Source organism: Ranitomeya imitator, chromosome 7, assembly GCF_032444005.1.
Source record: "Ranitomeya imitator isolate aRanImi1 chromosome 7, aRanImi1.pri, whole genome shotgun sequence".
In the NCBI taxonomy this organism is placed as follows: domain Eukaryota; kingdom Metazoa; phylum Chordata; class Amphibia; order Anura; family Dendrobatidae; genus Ranitomeya; species Ranitomeya imitator.
In genome coordinates, this window is record NC_091288.1 from 171,390,750 (window position 1) to 171,415,086 (window position 24,337).

The 24,337-nt window shown below is 44.4% G+C and overlaps 1 protein-coding gene across 1 annotated transcript in view; it reads right to left on the reverse strand.

Moving 5' to 3' along the window:
• Window positions 1–24,337, reverse strand: part of LOC138646122 (uncharacterized) — a 437,282-nt gene that overhangs the window by 95,640 nt on the left and 317,305 nt on the right. Inside the window, exon 57 of the mRNA XM_069735585.1 lies at window positions 2,445–2,585. Within this exon, the coding sequence (XP_069591686.1) occupies window positions 2,445–2,585 (141 nt within the window). The remainder of the gene's footprint in view (window positions 1–2,444; window positions 2,586–24,337) is intronic.

Genomic DNA, 24,337 nt, shown 5'->3' on the forward strand with positions numbered 1-24,337 from the left:
CTTTTAGCATGGTAACCAGGGTAAACATCGGGTTACTAAGCGCGGCCCTGCGCTTAGTTACCCGATGTTTACCCTGGTTACCGGCATCGTTGGTCGCTGGAGAGCGGTCTGTGTGACAGCTCTCCAGCGACCAAACAGCGACGCTGCAGCGATCCGGATCGTTGTCGGTATCGCTGCAGCGTCGCTAAATGTGAAGGGGCCTTAACCCTCTTGCTTGAGGGTGTCAATGATGGCCTTCTTGACATCTGTCAGGTCGCTAGTCTTACCCATGATGGGGGTTTTGAGTAATGAACCAGGCAGGGAGTTTATAAAAGCCTCAGGTATCTTTTGCATCTGTTTAGAGTTAATTAGTTGATTCAGACGATTAGGGTAATAGGTCGTTTAGAGAACCTTTTCTTGATATGCTAATTTATTGAGACAGGTTTTTTGGGTTATCAGGAGTTGTATGCCAAAATCATCAGTATTAAAACAATAAAAGACCTGACAAATTTCAGTTGGTGGATAATGAATCTATAATATATGAAAGTTTAATTGTAATCATTACATTATGGTAAATAATGAAATTTAACACTATATGCTAATTTTTTGAGAAGGACCTGTATGGCTGACAGAGGAGTCAGAAGGGAAATTCCTCGCTTCAGTCCAGCGCGCTGCCCAGATTCAAATGAGCTTATTACAGGGATAGGAACATCTCTCTCCTACCCGGCTGTCAAGTGCAGGTCTCCAGGAAAAATGCTTGACTCCTTCATTGACTTACATTGTGCTTGGTACTCGAGTCGAGCAGGTCCGAGCATCCTAGCTGCTCGATTTGAGTATTGAGCAACCGAGCAGTTTACTGTTCGATCATCACTAGTTATGATTCCTTGTGATATTGGAATCTATCTATTATCTGTCTATCTATCTTATAAATAACTGTGCTATATTTTTGAAAATGGAGATGTTTGGCTTCCGGCCACATCACTCCACTGAAACTGCCCTAACTAAAGTCACCAATAACCTATTAACTGCCAAAGCCAAGTGACACTACTCTGTCCTCCTGGACCTGTCCTCTGCCTTTGACACAGTGGACCATTCCCTATTACTACAGATTCTCTCATCCCTTGGCATCACAGACTTGGCCCTATCCTGGATCTCATCATACCTAACAGACCAGACATTCAGCGTCTCCCACTCACACACCACCTCCTCACCTCGCCCCCTATCTGTCGGAGTCCCGCAAGGTTCAGTTCTAGGACCCCTGCTCTTCTCCATCTAAACCTTTGGCCGTGGACAGCTCATAGAATCTCATGGCTTTCAGTATCATCTCTATGCTGATGACACGCAGATCTACATCTCTGGACCAGATATCACCTCCCTACTAACCAGAATCCCTCAATGTCTGTCCACTATTTCATCCTTCTTCTCCGCTAGATTTCTAAAACTTAATAGGGACAAAGCAGAATTCATCATCTTTCCCCCATCTCACTCGACTCCCCCAAGAGACCTATCCATTACAGTAAACAGCTGCCCACTCTCCCTAGTCCCACAAGCTCGCTGTCTCGGGGTAATCCTTGACACTGATCTCTCCTTCAAACCACGTATCCAAGCCCTTTGCACTTCCTGCCGACTTCAAATCAAAAATAATTCCTGGATCCGTACATTCCTCAATCAAAAATCTGCAAAAACCCTAGTCCATGCCCTCATCATCTCTCGCCTTGACTACTGCAACCTCCTGCTCTCTGGCCTCCCCTCGAACACTCTTGCACCCCTCCAATCTATTCTAAACTCTGCTACCCGACTAATCCACCTGTCCCCCCGCTATTCCCCGACCTCTCCCCTCTGTCAATCCCTTCACTGGCTCCCCATTGCCCAGAGACTCCAGTACAAGAGCCTAACCATGACATACAAAGCCATCCACAACCTGTGTCCTCCATACATCTGTGACCTCGTCTCACGGTACTTTCCTGCACGCAACCTCCGATCCTCACAAGATCTCCTTCTCTACTCCCCTCCTATCTCCTCTTCCCACAGTCGCATACAAGATTTCTCTCGCGTATCACCCCTACTCTGGAACTCTCTTCCACAACATATCAGACTCTCGCCTACCATCAAAACCTTCAAAAAGAACCTGAAGACCTACCTCTGCCGACAAGCCTACAACCTGCAGTAACCACCGATTGACCAAACCACTGCACGACCAGCTCTATCCTTACCTACTGTATTCCTCACCCATCCCTTGTAGATTGTGAACCCTCGCGGGCAGGGTCCTCACTCCTCCTGTACCAGTTGTGACTTGTATTGTTTAAGATTATTGTACTTGTTTTTATTATGTATACCCCTCCTCACATGTAAAGCGCCATGGAATAAATGGCGCTATAATAATAAATAGTGAATTAAAACTGACATAAATGAATATCACACATTTTATGATCCTTTTTTTTTTACAAGTGTATATTACTATTTACCTTTTGATTATATTGGTTGTTTTTCCATTCTGATAAAGAACCCAGTTCCAGATCTTTCACAACAAAATTGAAAGGATGTGAAAAGCCGGCTCTGTAGTACAAGTATTCCTTCCCAATCTTCAGAGAGGAGGACAGATTGACCTTCAGGAGAAAACATAGGGTCTGATTTATTATTGCATTTGTGCCTTTTTAGTCTTGTTTTTGGTGTTTTTTAACTGATTTTCATTTGCACTTTTTTAAAGTTTATTTTAAATGTGTCCACCTATTAATGAACCACATGCGCCATTTTGAAGACATTGTCACAAAAGACGTCAACAAATTCCACAAGACAAAAAAAGAAGAGTGACTTGAAATAGACAGAAATGATGACTCTCACCTGTAGTGTGCATGCCTGATTTATGTGCATCATGTGCTACTATCTATGTCGCTTCTCTTGCCTGAAAATGCTGTATATCCTAGAGATCCTAAAGAGGTTTCAATAAAATCTCTATCATTTGTAAGGATGCTTTTAAAGGAAATGGGGCCATAAAGAAGCAAAAAAAAATTGACACCCTCAGAAGTTCAGACCCTTTTGTACTTATTAGCTGTTCCTTAAGGGAATCTGCCACAAGATTTTTGCTACCTCATCTGAAAACAGCATGATGTAGGCAAAGAGACTCGGAATCCAATGATGTATCACTTACTGCGTGTTTTGATACAAACTGAGTTCTTAGATGCAGCATAAAGGAGAGCTGAGGGAGCAGCCATCGCCCACACCAGGCTCTGTATGTACATAGTCTGTTGAAAGTGAGCTGCTTATCAGAGGAGGTGGTGAAGTCAGCCTAGCAAGCTGTGCTAAGTATTCTGGACAATGATAATCGCCAGGTTATAAAACCTTCATTATTAGTAAACAACAGCACACAGCCTGATAAGTGGCACATTATTGAAATCTGTGTTTTAACCCCTACCTTATGCTGTCCTGAGATTACATAGCAAACAACAGTTGACAGATTCCTTTTTAACTGGTTATTTCTGTGCCTCTTTTTGGAAAAATGGAACTGAAGAGAGGCACGAATAAACTGCATTATAGTGGTTGACTCTTTTAGAAAACACATCATATGTTATATCAGGATATTCTGTATTAAAGCAATTGTCCATCTGTGACAGTCATGGCATACTGATATAATATGCAATAAATGCCCAATAGACGCAAGTCACAGGACTGGGAGCTGTATGTATCTCAAGAACAGAGCCCCGGCGCACACACTCGTGGAATGAAGAGTTGGAACGGCATGTGATTTATTTCTCCATCCACTTCTATGGAAGCCTCAACATTTTTTTAGCATACTAAGGTGAGACTCATACAGTGGGGGAAAAAAGTATTTAGTCAGCCTCCAATTGTGCAAGTTCTCCCACTTAAAAAGATGAGAGAGGCCTGTAACTGACATCATAGGTATATCACTATGAGAGTCAAAGTTGAGAAAACAAGTCCAGAAAATCACCTTGTCTGATTTGGTAAGATTTATTTGGCATATTATGGTAGAAAATAAGTATTTGGTCACCTAAAAACATGCAAGATTTCTGGCTCTCAGAGACCTGTAACTTCTTCTTTAAGAGGCTCCACTGTCCTCCATTCATTACCTGTAGTAATGGCAGCTGCTTGAACTTGTTATCAGTATAAAAGACACCTGTCCACAACCACAAACAGTCACACTCCAAACTCCACTATGGTGAAGACCACAGAGCTGTTGAAGAACAGCAGAAGCAAAATTGTAGCCCTGCACCAGGATGGGAAGACTGAATCTGCAATAGGCAAGCAGCTTGTTGTGATGAAATAAACTGTGGGAGCAATAATAAGAAAATGGAAGACATACAAGACCACTGATAATCCCCCTCAGTCAGGGGCTCCACGCAAGATCTCACCCCGTGGGGTCAAAAAGATCAAAAGAACGGTGAGCAAAAATCCCAGAACCACACGGGGGACCTAATGAATGACCTGCATAGAGGTGGGATCACCGTAATAAAGGCTACCATCAGTAACACACTACGCCATCAGGGACTCAGATCCTGCAGTGCCAGATGTGTCCCCATGCTTAAGCCAGTACATGTCCGGGCCCATCTGAAGTTTTCTAGAGAGCATCTGGATTATCCAGAAGAGTATTGGAAGAATGTCATATGGTCTGATGAAACCAAAGTAGAACTGTTTGGTAGAAACAAAACTCATCGTGTTTAGAGGAGACAGAATGCTGAGTTGCATCCAAAGAACACCATACCTACTGTGAAGCATGGGGGTGGCAACATTATGCTTTGGGGCTGTTTCTCTGCAAAGGGACCTGGACGACTGATCCGTGTACATGAAAGAATGAATGGGGCCATGTATTGTGAGATTTTGAGTGCAAACCTCCTTCCATTAGCAAGGCCATTGAAGATGAAACGTGGATGGGTCAGCATGATGATGATCCCAAGCACACCGCCAGGGCAACGAAGGAGTGGCTTTGTAAGATTCATATGAAGGTACTGGAGTGGCCTAGCCAGTCTCCAGATCTCAACCTCATAGAAAACCTTTGGAGGGAGTTGAAAGTCCGTGTTGCCCAGCGACAGGCCCAAAACATCACTGCTCTAGAGGAGATCTGCATGGAGGAATGGGCCAACATACCACCAACACTGTGTGCCAAAAGATAACAAAGGATATAAAACAAAATATTGAGATGAACTTTTGTTAATGAACAAATACTTATTTTCCACCATAATTTGAAAAATAAATGTTACCAAATCAGACAAGGTGATTTTCTGGATTTGTGTTCTCAATTTTGACTCTCATACTTGTGGTCTAATGGTGATGTCAATTACAGGCCTCTCTCATCTTTTTAAGTGGGAGAACTTGCACAATTGGTGGCTGACTAAATACGTTTTTTCCCCACTGTCATATACTCACCTATTGCTGCTCTCTATGATGTCCAGCTCCGTTCTGCTCCTCTTCTGAGCGTCGTCAACCCTCTGCTGTTGTGAATTCTGTGGCTGAATTCACTCCTGTGGTCACAAGTGGTACTGCAGCTTCTGAGCTTCCTCCCTCAGGTGTTCTGGTGAGCTCGTTGGCTGCTTTGTTATTTAACTCCGCCTGATTCTGTCTTCCTTGCTCCTTGTCAATGTTCCAGTGTTGGATCTGAGCTTTGGATCTTTCCTGTGGCCTGCTGCTCTGCTTAGATAAGTGCTTCTTTGCTTTTGTTGCTACTTTTTCTGTCCAGCTTGTCAATTCGTTTTGCTGGAAGCTCTGAGACGCAAAGGGTGTACCGCCGTGCCGTTAGTTCGGCACGGTGGGTCTTTTTGCCCCCTTTGCGTGGTTTTTTGTAGACTGCAAAGTTCTCTTTGCTATCCTCGCTCTATCTAGAATATCGGGCCTCACTTTGCTGAATCTATTTCATCCCTACGTTTTGTCTTTTCATCTTGCTAACAGTCATTATATGTGGGGGGCTGCCTTTTCCTTTGGGGTATTTCTCTGAGGCAAGTCAGGCTTGTATTTCTATCTTCAGGCTAGTCAGTTCCTCAGGCTGTGCCGAGTTGCATAGGTATTGTCAGGCGCAATCCACAGCTGCCTTTAGTTGTGTTTAGGATAGGTTCAGGTATTGCGGTCTACAGAGATTCCACGTCTCAGAGCTCGTTCTATTATTTTTGGGTTATTGTCAGATCACTGTATGTGCTCTGATTGCTGGCACACTGTGTCACTGGATTGCCTACATAACATCTGCAGACTCTCCGGATCATGCTGCGCACTGCGTGAGCCAGATGAGACCTTTCTAATGTAAGTCTACGGGGCATCAAACCAAGGCTTCATTATCTGTCATTGCAAAAAAGACATCCGGCCTGTTGTGAATTCTGTTGTCGGGCTCCCTCCTGTGGTCATGAATGGTACTTCGGCTGGTTCTGTCCATGGACTTCCTCTGGTGGGTGTTTCTGAGTTTCCTTCCACAGGTGACGAGGTTAATTCGTTAGCTGCTGCTCTATTTAACTCCACTTAGATCTTTGCTCCATGCCACCTGTCAATGTTCCAGTATTGGTCTAGTTCACTCCTGGATCTTTCTTGTGACCTATCTTCCCAGCAGAAGCTAAGTTCCAGCTTGTATTTCTTTGGTTTGCTATTTTTCTGTCCAGCTTGCTATTTTTATTGTTGTCTTGCTTGCTGGAAGCTCTGGGACGCAGAGGGAGCGCCTCTGCACCGTGAGTCGGTGCGGAGGGTCTTTTTGCGCCCTCTGCGTGGTCTTTTTGCAGGTTTTTGTGCTGACCGCAAAGTAACCTTTCCTATCCTCGGTCTGTTCAGTAAGTCGGGCCTCACTTTGCTAAATCTATTTCATCTCTGTGTTTGTATTTTCATCTTTACTCACAGTCATTGTATGTGGGGGGCTACCTTTTCCTTTGGGGAATTTCTCTGAGGCAAGGTAGGCTTTATTTTTCTATCTTCAGGGCTAGCTAGTTCCTTAGGCTGTGCCGAGTTGCATAGGGAGCGTTAGGCGCAATCCACGGCTATTTCTAGTGTGTTTGATAGGATTAGGGATTGCGGTCAGCAGAGTTCCCACGTCCCAGAGCTCGTCCTTACTATCAGTAACTATCAGGTCATTCCGTGTGCTCTTAACCACCAGGTCCATTATTGTCCTGACCACCAGGTCATAACACCGGCCCACACACAGCGCATAGAAGGAGCCAGAGTGGTGGCTGACGAAATACTTTTTTCCCCACTGTTATACACTCACACTATATATGTATATATAGTGTGAGTGTATAACAGTGGGGAAAAAAGTATTTCGTCAGACACCACTCTGGCTCCTTCTATGCGCTGTGTGTGGGCCGGATGTCTTTTTTGCAATGACAGATAAAAATGTAATAAATGTAATAAAAAAATAGATGGAAGGGCTTCTTTAAATGGAATTGTGTAAACCCTTTAAAAAGGTTCTATACTTTTGTTCATTCGCTATCTAAATAGCAGAGACTTCATATTCTGTATCTCCCTCCTCCTCTGTCCCAGCTACAGTACCTGCAGTGTTTAGATGCAATTTCTCAGCTTGGATTTATGTGGAAATAAAAGCATATACTGTATGCATGCTCAGCTAATTAGGGAATTGCTAATAAAATACATCAACACCTTTTACTATACCTATAGATAGTAGATTTCGTTACTTACAGGCTGACCCTCAACAGATATTTGGTAGAGAATGGAGCCTGCTAGTTTTCTCTTCGTAAATCTGCTGGCATTGCTCGTTTCTAACACATAATCAATGGCTTATTGTGAAATTGTGTCTGCACTAATTTCAACATGAGCTCAGATTTTGGATTAAGCAAGTCCTGTAGGACATAACAGTCCAATTTTTATTTAACATTTGCTGATGGAGGCCCTAGCAGCTTAAAAACCATCCAAAGACCTATTTTTATTCTATTTTTTTTTACATTTTTCATCCCGACTCCCCGCACATCTTCAGTGACTTCTCCCATGAGAACAAAGAATTTCGCTGAAATCCAATATGTATGACTTTTCTTTTCCTGTTGACATCTACCATTGGAGAAAAGTAAGGATACCCATTAAATGGTAGACCAGTCCTTCTGAAATCATCATGTTCACGCCACCTTTATCGTTTGGCCATTTTTCGAGTAAACCTTTTTCTGAACTATAGTAGGTTTAGTGTAAAAAGTTCATGGTTGGAGCTGCATATTCCCTGTATGAAATCAGATATCAAATATTTCACTGTATGTGTGAATCTAAGTCTATCATGGGTCTATTTTGGGAATATAAAAGCTCCATATCAACGATTTACCAAATACCAGAAAGATATATTAAAGGGAACGCCTCACTTGATTCATGTTGCCCAAACTAGGGGCACCATGAATCAAAACCTTGCTCCACAATTGCAGACAGGTATATCTGTCTCTGAAACACTTTCAGAGAAAATACGCTTTAAAAATCTGGCCATGGACAATAGCCTAAGATAAGCGTAGTCCGGATCCGCTCCTGACCAACTCTTCCCAGTGCCGCTGGAGATGATTGACAGGCCTCGAGCATAGCAGGTCTTTGGCATCTCTAGCAACATATCATTTTGGTATGTCAGCCAATATTACATCTACAAGTAAATCAAATGGTAAAATTGGAGGGACAAAAAGTGCAAATAGGGTCTTATCTTATAACCATGTGGTATAAAAGATTATAGGTACGCTCAACTGATAGGGTTGTGACAGTCTCAACTCCTATAGAAGCATGTAAAGTCTGCAGAAGGATGTACCAAGGACATACGTTGCAATAAATGAGGAATATGATGGTTCAAAGTTATTTGTGGTTTGCTACTGATGAAGAGGTTTGAAAACCTTGAAACGCGTTGATAAAAATAAACCATATTCATGCTTCACCTTCATGTGTGATCGTATCTTTGAAGCTTGGGCAGTTCAGATTCTGAACTATCATATTCCTTGATTGCCTTGAGGCAAGGCAAGATTGCCTTGTGCAGGCATGTACTACGGAGGACATAGAATGAACTTCAATCCAATATTGCGGCCAGCATGCAGCCTGCGGGTAAGGAAAGAGTGAATCAAACACCCGAAAACTCCGCCCATATGACCGAAAACCGGTCCCGCCAAAGTCAGGTGACAGGTTCCCTTTAAAGACTGAGAACTTTCAATCATGTTCAGTGCTGGGCTCCATCTGGACACAATGGTACACTTATAATTTGGGAAAACAACATGTAAGAAGAGGGATTATATTCAGTGCTAGTAAACACATTTACGAAAGTGTCATTGTAGCATATTTAGACAATAATTTTAAGTCTAGAACATGGCATCAGCATTACTTCTATTAATATCCCACCACAGGTGTTGCGATTGAGCAACATTTATTATTGAGAACTGGACTTTCTCACAGAGAATAAACCTACAGAGAGCAACAAATGTTTTTCTAAACTAGCCAAATGGCTGTATTTTTCCCATGAAAGGTTAATGGAGAAATTATAAATTATCATCCATAAATCTAGTATTATTCAATTGTAAACTGACTTTCCATTGCAGCTTTGTAGAAGGGGCCCTCCATTGTTTTGGCACAGTCATTTAATTGGATTTTTTCTCGTTAAAAAGCTGAGATCCCAGCAGTTATAAGCTACTATGAGGCCATGTACAGGAGGCTTAAACATAGTAGTGTACATGCGTGCCCTTCATCATATAGTTTTCTAACTCTGAAATGTAGATACAGTTGTGAGATCTCTTCTCTACGAAAAGGGACATAACCATTTTCATTTTAGCTTTCGTCCCCCCCACCAATATGATTCTTAGGTCTAGTATGGAGTTCTCATTTTAATTCTGAAGAATTCATAGCTGAAATCTTACATCTTTCATCTCTAGGTCATTGTCTAAGATGTTCCATCTATATGTGGGAGTGGTGAGCTGTGGGAGTGGTGAGCATGGCGCTCCATTCCTTGACATCCCAAGTGGTTAAATGTATTTTATAGTAATGTATGCTATCTGAAATCAAATCTCCCTAGGGCTGCAGTATAGCTTAGACAGGGTTAACTGTAATGGCCAGCCCAGATTGGGGAAGGGGAACTGAGAGTTGGTGTCAAGTTCAGGAAGTGTCGAGTTTAGTTAGAGTGTGGTGAAGTGATAGCAGTAGTCATATAGTCATATACAGTGGGCTGCTAGGGCCAAAATAAGCCTGTTACTCTGGGCAGTGGATTGCCATAGAACTCTTCCATACAATTCCGTTTGTCGGCCCTGGGATCTTGAGATGAACTTGAGTTAGTGTGCCATTGGGCACACTAAGCCTGCTAAACAGCAGGGAACGATGGAATCAGACTCTCAGAGGTGGAAGGTAATGGAATCCGGGTGCACTGCAAGTGGTGGAGAGGAGTTCCTAGTGATAGAGGAGTTAGCAAGAGGGATGCTCTACCCAGACTGAGAACTAGGACTGAAGTTATGTCAGATACCTGTGGGAAAGACTGTAACCTGCTGTGCCCTAGCCTACATGTTTTATTGTAATGACTGTAAACTGCTCAGTAAAAGTTTGACTGTTATAAAGTATTCTGTGTCCTCTGGATTGTATGCTCCCGAGGTTCTGGTAGAAGGAAGCCTGGAGCCACTGGAGGTCTATGGGCCATAAGTAAGCAGTAGACCAGAACTGAGACACGATTTCCTGTAGGGTGCTAGGGTGTTCAGAAGTAGCAGCTCCTCCACCACTACCTCACTCAGACAGCTTACATGTACACCAGTTACTTTAAAGTAATATGAAACTTCCTCAATGTACAGTGTTAAAGGAGCTCAGAGATGAGTAAGAAAGTGGAGGAGCTGTCCACACCCCCTTGAGGAGACTTGTGTTGTGATATAATTCATTGCATTGCATTACTAATCCTATGGGCCTTCACCAGATTAATGGACTTGGAATGTTGCTGTTATAGTGTCCTTACCAAGAAGGGCTGGGCAAACTCAACCTTAAATGAGAAGATGATCCAGAACTTTGAGCTTTAAGAATACATTATATATTGTATTGTTGTGTGGCTGCCTTTGGTGTTTTACAAGTTTGGATGGCCTAGGATGGCCATCATTAAAGAAGGGGGAAATATAAGGAAGTGGAAGTGCAGTCTACACTCATATGAAAAGACTTGTGTTGTGATATATTGCATTACACTGTTTTAAATGTGATTTTGTCTGTTTAGTAGTTTGCATGCACTTATTTGGATACAAATAGAGTTAACAATCTCCGGGTCCGGATGGCATACACCCACGAGTACTAAGAGAACTAAGTAATGTAATAGATAAACCATTATTTCTTATTTTTAGGGACTCTATAGCGACGGGGTCTGTTCTGCAGGACTGGCGCATAGCAAATGTGGTGCCAATATTCAAAAAGGGCTCTAAAAGTGAACCTGGAAATTATAGGCCAGTAAGTCTAACCTCTATTGTTGGTAAAATATTTGAAGGGTTTCTGAGGGATGTTATTCTGGATTATCTCAATGAGAATAACTGTTTAACTCCATATCAGCATGGGTTTTTGAGAAATCGCTCCTGTCAAACCAATCTAATTAGCTTTTATGAAGAGGTAAGCTATAGGCTGGACCACGGTGAGTCATTGGACGTGGTATATCTCGATTTTTCCAAAGCGTTTGATACCGTGCCGCACAAGAGGTTGGTACACAAAATATGAATGCTTGGTCTGGGGGAAAATGTGTGTAAATGGGTTAGCAACTGGCTTAGTGATAGAAAGCAGAGGGTGGCTATAAATGGTAGATTCTCTAACTGGGTCGCTGTGACCAGTGGGGTACCGCAGGGGTCGGTATTGGGACCTGTTCTCTTCAACATATTCATTAATGATCTGGTAGAAGGTTTACACAGTAAAATGTCGATATTTGCAGATGATACAAAACTATGTAAAGCAGTTAATACAAGAGAAGATGGTATTCTGCTACAGATGGACCTGGATAAGTTGGAAACTTGGGCTGAAAGGTGGCAGATGAGGTTTAACAATCATAAATGTAAGGTTATACACATGGGAAGAAGGAATCAATATCACCATTACACACTGAACGGGAAACCACTGGGTAAATCTGACAGGGAGAAGGACTTGGGGATCCTAGTTAATGATAAACTTACTTGGAGCAGCCAGTGCCAGGCAGCAGCTGCCAAGGCAAACAGGATCATGGGGTGCATTAAAAGAGGTCTGGATACACATGATGAGAGCATTATACTGCCTCTGTACAAATCCCTAGTTAGACCGCACATGGAGTACTGTGTCCAGTTTTGGGCACCGGTGCTCAGGAAGGATATAATAGAACTAGAGAGAGTACAAAGGAGGGCAACTAAATTAATAAAGGGGATGGGAGAACTACAATACCCAGATAGATTAGCGAAATTAGGATTATTTAGTCTAGAAAAAAGACGACTGAGGGGCGATCTAATAACCATGTATAAGTTTATAAGGGGACAATACAAATATCTCGCTGAGGATCTGTTTATACCAAGGAAGGTGACGGGCACAAGGGGGCATTCTTTGCGTCTGGAGGAGAGAAGGTTTTTCCACCAACATAGAAGAGGATTCTTTACTGTTAGGGCAGTGAGAATCTGGAATTGCTTGCCTGAGGAGGTGGTGATGGCGAACTCAGTCGAGGGGTTCAAGAGAGGCCTGGATGTCTTCCTGGAGCAGAACAATATTGTATCATACAATTATTAGGTTCTGTAGAAGGACGTAGATCTGGGGATTTATTATGATGGAATATAGGCTGAACTGGATGGACAAATGTATTTTTTCGGCCTTACTAACTATGTTACTAATTAAGACTAGGCCAGGATGGAAGGGGCTATGTGGACAGACTGGAGACTAATTCCTGATGGTGAGTCAGTTATAGCCAAGTTCTCAGTACAGAAAGACATAAGGTCTGACAGTTGGCAGACTGACATGTTATAGTGTGCTGTGCAAAGAGGGTGGACATCAGATAATATGTTGCAAGGACCAAAGAAACGTGAAGTGATATCGGCCTGAGACATTCAACAGATTGGAATCCAGGCCAATGAGGCCACCTAAACATTATGAAACTTAACCCAGGGTAAGTAAATGTAGCGCTATGGCCGGCGCTCATGCATGGTGTCCGCTTCTTCTTCCATGCAGAGACTCCACCTTTCTCACCAACCCAATGCCCAGTTCCTTGCACTATGCCTGCTTCATGCTATGCTGAGGATGACTTGATGGAGAGAAGCATCCTAGTCATGAAGATGGTGAGATGTATCACTTTTTTCTAGTGCACAGAGTTAGTTGTCCTGAAAAGAAGTTGTGGAAGTCCATGAAGAGGTGTCGGCCTTTAACGTCTCTGCAGAGAGTCTGCCTAGTGCGCACGCTGCCCTGCTCTAAAAGGGACAGCTCGCATATAGTAAAATGCTCTTAGCCTGTTGCTGAGAGGAATTTAGTGTAATGATGTCCACCTGCAAGATGGCTCCCAGCCAATTGCTGGGTGTCATTCCATATAAAAGACTCCCTCAGGGAATCACCAAGCAATGAGTTTAGTCATTAGGTAGTGTTGTGTTCTATCACTTAAGTTGTGAGGTCTAGGGTTGAGCGACCTTGACCTTTTTAGAGTCGAGCCGTGTTTCGCGAAACCCGACTATCTTAGAAGTCGAGTCGAGTGGAATCAGCCGATTATCGCGAAAAGTCGGGTATCGCCCGAAACACGAAACCCAATGCAAGTCAATGGGGGAGCATAGTCGGCAGTGAGTGGAGGCCAGGAAAACACCTACACTGCCCATTTTAATGGCAAAAACATCCATTCTTGTTAAAGAAGCTTGTCAATCGTAATTTACCTTATAATAATTGGAAGGCATTTGAAATTGGGGGTCATTTGGCTAAAGTTGTGGGGGGTAGGGCTGGTTCAAGTAATTAGTGGGCCCAGTAAATCTGGACCACGTCACGGCAGTGGAGCAGGGAGAGGTAAGTATTTCAACTTTGCAAGTGCTGTGATCCTGAGCAAGCAGGGGGGGCCCACTCGTTGGCATTGGCACTGGCACAGGGCCCCTCAAAGTACAGCGGTGTGTTTGCATGGCGGGGGCGCCTCCCACCGGCAGCAACACTTTTGCGTACTATGAGAGGCCCTGTGCCAGTGACGTCACCAACTAGTATTCCTCCCCCCACCTGATGAAGGAACCTGCACTTTCATCTGCACCTTCCTCTTTGTCCCCGTGTAAGGTGGTATGGTATGCGGGAAGAGGAACCTGACTTTCAGCAGGGTCACAATCTTGCTGTGTAGCGTGCACGGGGAATTTTGCGTTATGGGTCAATGTACCAGCAGACTCATCTATCACTGGCTGGGCAATGGGCAGGATGAGGAGGAAACACAGATATAGGCCCAAAGAATAAAGTTGGCTAAATGCAGTTCAAAATTGGTAACACAGGACTAACCAGGGGGCATTGCAGTGGAGGACAACTGGAATGAGAGGCTGACACAGAGAGTAGGCCCAAATCAGTAAGTAGTCGAAATGCAGTTCAAAATTGGCAACCGTAGTAAACAGGCGGCACAGCTTTGTTCAGTGGAGGAGAACAGCAAGGAGTGGCAGACACCGATAGTAGGCCCCAACCCAACTAGTAGGCCAAATGCAGTCTAACATTAACAACTACTTAACGAGAGCCTGAAAATGGAATTTCAGGACAGGAAACCAGGAGAACAGCAAGGAGTGGCAGACACCGATAGTAGGCCCCAAACCAACTAGTACGCCAAATGCAGTTGTTCCGTTTAACCACAATTTAATGAGAGCCTGAAGATAGAAGTTCAGGAAAGGCAACCTGGAGAACACCTTGGAGTGTAACACACCATCTCTCTACACCCCATACCCAATTTGTAGGCCTAATGCAGCGTAGTTTCCAACAACTACTAAACGAGAGCCGGAAGATCGAAGCTCAGGAAAGGCAACCTGGAGAACACCTTGGAGTGGAACACACCATCTCTCTACACCCCATACCCAATTTGTAGGCCTAATGCAGTGTAGTTTCCAACAACTACTAAACGAGAGCATGAAGATCGAAGCATTGGCGAGGAAACCTGGGGAACACCTTGGAGTGGAACACACCATCTCTCTACACCCCATACCCAATTTGTAGGCCTAATGCAGCGTAGTTTCCAACAACTACTAAACGAGAGCCGGAAGATCGAAGCTCAGGAAAGGCAACCTGGAGAACACCTTGGAGTGGAACACACCATCTCTCTACACCCCATACCCAATTTGTAGGCCTAATACAGCGTAGTTTCCAACAACTACTAAACGAGAGCCGGAAGATCGAAGCTCAGGAAAGGCAACCTGGAGAACACCTTGGAGTGGAACACACCATCTCTCTACACCCCATACCCAATTTGTAGGCCTAATGCAGTGTAGTTTCCAACAACTACTAAACGAGAGCATGAAGATCGAAGCATTGGCGAGGAAACCTGGGGAACACCTTGGAGTGGAACACACCATCTCTCTACACCCCATACCCAATTTGTAGGCCTAATGCAGTGTAGTTTCCAACAACTACTAAACGAGAGCATGAAGATCGAAGCATTGGCGAGGAAACCTGGGGAACACCTTGGAGTGGAACACACCATCTCTCTACACCCCATACCCAATTTGTAGGCCTAATGCAGCGTAGTTTCCAACAACTACTAAATGAGAGTCGGAAGATCGAAGCTCAGGAAAGGCAACCTGGAGAACACCTTGGAGTGGAACACACCATCTCTCTACACCCCATACCCAATTTGTAGGCCTAATGCAGTGTAGTTTCCAACAACTACTAAACGAGAGCATGAAGATCGAAGCATTGGCGAGGCAACCTGGGGAACACCTTGGAGTGGAACACACCATCTCTCTACACCCCATACCCAATTTGTAGGCCTAATGCAGCGTAGTTTCCAACAACTACTAAACGAGAGCCGGAAGATCGAAGCTCAGGAAAGGCAACCTGGAGAACGCCTTGGAGTGGAACACACCATCTCTCTACACCGCATACCCAATTTGTAGGCCTAATGCAGTGTAGTTTCCAACAACTACTAAACGAGAGCATGAAGATCGAAGCATTGGCGAGGAAACCTGGGGAACACCTTGGAGTGGAACACACCATCTCTCTACACCCCATACCCAATTTGTAGGCCTAATGCAGCGTAGTTTCCAACAACTACTAAACGAGAGCCGGAAGATCGAAGCTCAGGAAAGGCAACCTGGAGAACACCTTGGAGTGGAACACACCATCTCTCTACACCCCATACCCAATTTGTAGGCCTAATGCAGTGTAGTTTCCAACAACTACTAAACGAGAGCATGAAGATCAAAGCATTGGCGAGGAAACCTGGGGAACACCTTGGAGTGGAACACACCATCTCTCTACACCCCATACCCAATTTGTAGGCCTAATGCAGTGTAGTTTCCAAGAACTACTAAACGAGAGCCGGAAGATCGAAGCTCAGGAAAGGCAACCTGGAGAACACCTTGGAGTGGAACACACCATCTCTCTACACCCCATACCCAATTTGTAGGCCTAATGCAGTGTAGTTTCCAAGAACTACTAAACGAGAGCCGGAAGATCGGAGCTCAGGAAAGGTAACCTGGAGAACACCTTGGAGTGGAACACACCATCTCTCTACACCCCATACCCAATTTGTAGGCCTAATGCAGCGTAGTTTCCAACAACTACTAAACAAGAGCCGGAAGATCGAAGCTCAGGAAAGGCAACCTGGAGAACACCTTGGAGTGGAACACACCATCTCTCTACACCCCATACCCAATTTGTAGGCCTAATGCAGTGTAGTTTCCAACAACTACTAAACGAGAGCATGAAGATCGAAGCATTGGCGAGGAAACCTGGGGAACACCTTGGAGTGGAACACACCATCTCTCTACACCCCATACCCAATTTGTAGGCCTAATGCAGCGTAGTTTGCAACAACTACTAAACGAGAGGCGGAAGATCGAAGCTCAGGAAAGGCAACCTGGAGAACACCTTGGAGTGGAACACACCATCTCTCTACACCCCATACCCAATTTGTAGGCCTAATGCAGTGTAGTTTCCAACAACTACTAAACGAGAACATGAAGATCGAAGCATTGGCGAGGAAACCTGGGGAACACCTTGGAGTGGAACACACCATCTCTCTACACCCCATACCCAATTTGTAGGCCTAATGCAGCGTAGTTTCCAACAACTACTAAACGAGAGCCGGAAGATCGAAGCTCAGGAAAGGCAACCTGGAGAACACCTTGGAGTGGAACACACCATCTCTCTACACCCCATACCCAATTTGTAGGCCTAATGCAGTGTAGTTTCCAAGAACTACTAAACGAGAGCCGGAAGATCGGAGCTCAGGAAAGGTAACCTGGAGAACACCTTGGAGTGGAACACACCATCTCTCTACACCCCATACCCAATTTGTAGGCCTAATGCAGCGTAGTTTCCAACAACTACTAAACGAGAGCCGGAAGATCGAAGCTCAGGAAAGGCAACCTGGAGAACACCTTGGAGTGGAACACACCATCTCTCTACACCCCATACCCAATTTGTAGGCCTAATGCAGTGTAGTTTCCAAGAACTACTAAACGAGAGCCGGAAGATCGAAGCTCAGGAAAGGCAACCTGGAGAACACCTTGGAGTGGAACACACCATCTCTCTACACCCCATACCCAATTTGTAGGCCTAATGCAGTGTAGTTTCCAAGAACTACTAAACGAGAGCCGGAAGATCGAAGCTCAGGAAAGGCAACCTGGAGAAAACCTTGGAGTGGAACACACCATCTCTCTACACCCCATACCCAATTTGTAGGCCTAATGCAGTGAAGTTTCCAAGAACTACTAAACGAGAGCCGGAAGATCGAAGCTCAGGAAAGGCAACCTGCAGAACACCTTGGAGTGGAACACACCATCTCTCTACACCCCATACCCAATTTGTAGGCCTAATGCAGTGTAGTTTCCAACAACTACTAAACGAGAGCATGAAGATCGAAGCATTGGCGAGGAAACCTGGGGAACACCTTGGAGTGGAACACACCATCTCTCTACACCCCATACCCAATTTGTAGGCCTAATGCAGTGTAGTTTCCAACAACTACTAAACGAGAGCATTAAGATCGAAGCAATGGCGAGGAAACCTGGGGCACACCTTGGTGAGGCAGACACCGTTAGTAGGCCCTACCAAAGTTGTACCCCCAATGCAGTTTTAAAATTCCTAGAGGCTGAAAACAAGACTATTGACGCTCAGCTTTTTTCAAAGGAACACAGCTGAATTGAGTGGCGCAGACAGACACAGGTAGTAGGACTTAACCCAAAAATGTGGCTCACTGCAGGTTAAAAAAGTTACAGGGGTACACAAGCAGCAGTGCTCTGGACAGTGGAGGACAATTTCAATAGTGGACCGCAGACAGACTTTGTACGCCTACTATTAAAAAAAGGATGCTCTATGCAATTAAAAATAGGTTCCAGGGGTCCACGGGCAGCAGTGGTGTGGTCAGTGGACGAGTATTGGAAGGAGGGACCGCAGACAGGCGTAGTAGGCCTAACATAACAAAATTAGGCTGTAGACACTGTAAAATTGGTTCCAGGGGTACACGGGCAGCAGTGGTGTGGTCAGCGGAGGAAAATTGGAATTAGGGACTGCAGACAGACTTTGTAGGCTGTCCCCTGTGGACCATGCATCCAACACATTAACCCAGTGCGCCGTAATGGACACGTAACTTTTTGTGGACATGCCTACTGGTCCATGCGTCTCTTGTCAGGTGCACCTTTCTACTGTTTGATTGCCTGAGTGCTATGACAATGCAGACTTTTTCATGCCGGTGGAGGGCTGGGATGGCTTTTCTCGCAAAAGAAATGTCGACTGGGTAGCTTGAACCGTTGCACAGCGTAGTTCATCTGGGCTTTCTAAATATAAAACAAAGAAAAAAAGGAGGCTACATGCACTTTCAGCTGGGTGCCAGGGGTACACGGCCAGCATTGGTCTGGTCAGTGGAAAACTATTGGAAGGAGTGACCGCAAACAGGCATCGAAGGCCTAACATAATAACACATTGCTGTTGGCAATTTTAAATTGGTTCCAGGGGAACACGGGCAGCAGTGGCCTGGTCAGTGTAGTAGTAGTAGAAAGAACGGACCGCAGACAGGCATCGAAGGCCTAAAATAAAAAAATTGGGCTGGCTGTAGGCAATTTTAAATTGGTTCCAGGGGTACACGGGCAGCAGTGGTGTGGTCAGTGGAGGCATATTGTAAGGAGTGACCGCAGACAGGCATCGAAGGCCTAAAATAATAACACATGGCTGTAGGCAATTTTAAATTGGTTCCAGGGGTACACGGGCAGCAGTGGTGTGGTCAGTGGAGGCCTAGTGGAAGGAGTGACCGCAGACAGGCATCGAAGGCCTAAAATAAAAAAATTGGGCTGGCTGTAGGCAATTTTAAATTGGTTCCAGGGGTACACGGGCAGCAGTGGTGTGGTCAGTGGAGGCCTAGTGGAAGGAGTGACCGCAGACAGGCATTGAAGGCCTAAAATAACACATGGCTGTAGGCAATTTTAAATTGGTTCCAGGGGTACACGGGCAGCAGTGGTGTGGTCAGTGGAGGCCTAGTGGAAGGAGTGACCGCAGACAGGCATCGAAGGCCTAAAATAAAAAAATTGGGCTGGCTGTAGGCAATTTTAAATTGGTTCCAGGGGTACACGGGCAGCAGTGGTGTGGTCAGTGGAGGCATAGTGGAAGGAGTGACCGCAGACAGGCTTCGAAGGCCTAACATAACAAAAATGTCAATACAATGGTATTGTCAGTGGCAGGCATTGAAGGATGTCAGCGCATAGACTAAACATTGGTGGAGCTGTGAGATAATTTTGCAAGTGGTAGAGCACTGTTTGAGCTGGGGGGGGAACTGTCTTGTGGCCGGCGGTACAGGCCCAGGGCCCCTCATATTACAACGGTGTGTCTGACGTTGGGTGCGCACCACCACCGCCAGAGACACTTTATTGTACTAGGAGGGACCCAGTGGCAGTGCCGTCGACCAAAAGCGGGCACACCCACCTCTTCAGACAAACAGCACTCTCACGGGTGCTGTCGCCAAGTGTCGATACCACGGCCCCGTGTGGGGAGTTTGGCCATTTAGTGAGGTGTAAACATGTCGTATGCTGGACAATCAGGTGCAGAAAATTACGAGATTGGAAAAGGCATTCAGAATAGTCCACAGGCAAGACCTTTTCATAGGAAACCAAAGGTAAGAACAAATGAGGGCACTCACCGATCTTCATAGGATTCAAAACTTTATTACATCTTCACATAAAATGCATAACCGGAGCTAGCAGCGCCGCTGATGATGTGAGCAGGGGAGCAGCTGGGACGACGGCCGTTTCGCGCTGTGCTAGCGCTTCTACGGGTCCACGAACTGGTCAGGTGAGACAGCGGAAATATAGTGCCGAATCTACTGCACCTCCCCTATTCAGCTGCCTGACCCTCCCGGTCATTAGAACAATACAGATAAAAAGCACAATTAAAAACATATTAGCACACTAAATATCCGACATTGCCCTGGCTGTGCTATACTATTGGCTCATTACAGATGTTACGAACTATCTTAACCCATATAATTAATGAACCCACTGCCATTAATATACCACGAGATGTTAAATTCTGTATATACCTCATTATAAAAACACCGCCATATCTACCCTATCATTGAAGCCCAAGGGGCCCATGGCATTACTCCGCAAAATCCACCTTGCCTCACATTTCAACAGTAAACCGCCAAGGTCTCCCCCTCCGATAGGTAAATTAACCTTTTCAAGCCCAGCAAAAGTCATTAAATCTGCTCTTCCTTCATGATGTTCCTTCATATGGGTGATTAACCGTGGTACCCCCTTACCCGTTACCAAAGATCTACAGTGCTCACGAAAACGTATGTAGAGTGGTCTTATTGTTTTCCCCACATAGAAATATCTACATGGACACCAGATCACATACACTACATGATCTGTCCGGCATGTAATCAACTCATTGACCACCTGTTTCAATGCTCCTATTTGTAATACCCGATCCACAATATGCTGAGCGCAAAATGAGCAGTGTCCGCACTTATAATTCCCCTTCGGGGCTGTCGACATTAACCAATTGTGGCTCGATTTCCTAATACGATTCTGGACTAACCTGTCTCTCAACCTTACACTACGTCTGTTCGCTATCAACGGACCTCTAGCCACTATGTCACTCAAATCCTTGTCTCTTCCTAAAATATGCCAATTCTTTTTGATCGCTAGTCTTATCTGTTGGTCCATATTATTAAAGGAAAAGCAAAAAGTGAATCTTTTTTCTGCTTTCTCCCTCTGTCTTTTTTGACGGGACAACGTATGAGTGACATCTATCCTCCTCTCTTCTATCACTTGTTCCCTGGCTGATTGTAATAATTTGTGTGGATAACCTCTCTGTTTAAATCTATGCAACATCTCATCAGATTGCCGTAAAAATCCTTCCTCCGTATTATTTACTTTGCTCACCCTCAACAACTGACTGCGAGGCAATGCTCTTTTCACATGTCCCGGGTGAAAGCTCTCAAAATGCATCATGGTATTGGCAGCCACTGGCTTCCGGTACAGAGAAGTACAAATTGTGTCATTCCTGATCTCGACCAATACGTCCAAAAATTCCAATTTATGACCGCCAAATACTGACGTGAACGTCATATTCATCTCGTTGGTCTCGTTGAGATACTGTACAAATGCATTGAACGACTCTTCTGTCCCGTCCCAGATCACCACTATGTCATCAATGTACCTCTGGTAAAACTTAATATGTCGTCGGAAATTGTTGTTATCTGCATAAATATACTTTTCTTCGAACAAAGCCAAAAACAAGTTGGCGAAAGTGCATGCTACCGGAGTACCCATCGCAGTACCCACCTTCTGTAAATACCAATCGTCCATAAACATAAATGCATTATGCGTGAGGATGAAATTCAAACTCCCACATACGAATTCCCTAAATTTATCCCATTTATTGGTTGTGCACAAAATCTGTTCAATAGCCTCCACACCCATTTTCTGGGGAATTTTTGTGTAAAGATTTTCTACATCAATCGAAGCTAGGGAGAAATTCTCCTGCCATTCATAATTTTGGATACTCTCTAAAAAAGAATTCGTATCTTTCAGGTATGCCGGGACGTCCTGCAATAAAGGACGTAATAACCAATCCATATACTGGGAAAGGGGCTCAGTAAACGATCCTATCCCAGCAACGATCGGTCTACCCGGAGGATGGAGAACAGATTTGTGCACTTTAGGGATGTGGTACCAATGGGGTCTGGATGGGTACTCCGGTAGCAATCTCTCAGCTTTCTTACGGGTGATAACTCCCTCTTCAACATATTTCCTCAAAAATGATCTCAATTCCGTCTTAAATTTAACTAACGGATTACCAGTTAAACGCACGTATGTTTCTCTATTTGATAATTGTCTTTCGGCCTCCGCGACAATCAGCCAGGGAACAAGTGATAGAAGAGAGGAGGATAGATGTCACTCATACGTTGTCCCGTCAAAAAAGACAGAGGGAGAAAGCAGAAAAAAGATTCACTTTTTGCTTTTCCTTTAATAATATGGACCAACAGATAAGACTAGCGATCAAAAAGAATTGCCATATTTTAGGAAGAGACAAGGATTTGAGTGACATAGTGGCTAGAGGTCCGTTGATAGCGAACAGACGTAGTGTAAGGTTGAGAGACAGGTTAGTCCAGAATCGTATTAGGAAATCGAGCCACAATTGGTTAATGTCGACAGCCCCGAAGGGGAATTATAAGTGCGGACACTGCTCATTTTGCGCTCAGCATATTGTGGATCGGGTATTACAAATAGGAGCATTGAAACAGGTGGTCAATGAGTTGATTACATGCCGGACAGATCATGTAGTGTATGTGATCTGGTGTCCATGTAGATATTTTTATGTGGGGAAAACAATAAGACCACTCTACATACGTTTTCGTGAGCACTGTAGATCTTTGGTAACGGGTAAGGGGGTACCACGGTTAATCACCCATATGAAGGAACATCATGAAGGAAGAGCAGATTTAATGACTTTTGCTGGGCTTGAAAAGGTTAATTTACCTATCGGAGGGGGAGACCTTGGCGGTTTACTGTTGAAATGTGAGGCAAGGTGGATTTTGCGGAGTAATGCCATGGGCCCCTTGGGCTTCAATGATAGGGTAGATATGGCGGTGTTTTTATAATGAGGTATATACAGAATTTAACATCTCGTGGTATATTAATGGCAGTGGGTTCATTAATTATATGGGTTAAGATAGTTCGTAACATCTGTAATGAGCCAATAGTATAGCACAGCCAGGGCAATGTCGGATATTTAGTGTGCTAATATGTTTTTAATTGTGCTTTTTATCTGTATTGTTCTAATGACCGGGAGGGTCAGGCAGCTGAATAGGGGAGGTGCAGTAGATTCGGCACTATATTTCCGCTGTCTCACCTGACCAGTTCGTGGACCCGTAGAAGCGCTAGCACAGCGCGAAACGGCCGTCGCCCCAGCTGCTCCCCTGCTCACATCATCAGCGGCGCTGCTAGCTCCGGTTATGCATTTTATGTGAAGATGTGAAGATGTAATAAAGTTTTGAATCCTATGAAGATCGGTGAGTGCCCTCATTTGTTCTTACCTTTGGACTCTAGTGTTTTCTATTGAAGAGGTGCACCCGGGTCAGGATTCTCACAGCTGCAATTTCTACATCTGATATACACACAATTGAGACCTGTGGACATATCACTGGTTACCGTTTATGAACAGTGCCACCCGTCTTTTTCTTTATATTTGGACTTGTTGTTTTGGTTTTTTCTGGGTTGAGCACGCTCTAGGTAGTGACCACAGGATCGAGCAGTATCATTGTGTATTACCGATGGAACAGATGGAGACAGCAGCCTCACAGCCGGTAGCAGGATTATTAGCAGGCCGCTTAGATGTTGACAGCTATTTTTCTATATGTGAGCAGGTGGAGGGGATACAGTCATTAAGCACCAAGGCGCTGGAATATAAAATGACTAGTTTGGCTGAAAGAGAAATCAAATTATTTTGGACTAACAAATCTTTACAGTCGTATCATGAGAATGGACGAGTCCCTAGAGGACTGAGAGTTTGGAAACAAATTTCCCAACACAACGACGATCCAGCTTTTCGAAAAGAGTGGGAGAGCATTATGCTTAAATGCTCACAAGATTTGTTAGCCCTGGTGTTGCGAAACAATACAAAAAGCTATGACCTAGTAAACAACGAGATGAATAAAACACAGATGGAATTGAAGTCCAGATTATCAGCAAGCCAATGGACAGATTTTAATAAAAAATTAGAGAGCAAATTGACACCTATACAAATTAATGTAAAACAAAGGAAACGGGACAAGTTTGTCCGGGACAAAATGGATTTTGATACAGGGCATATT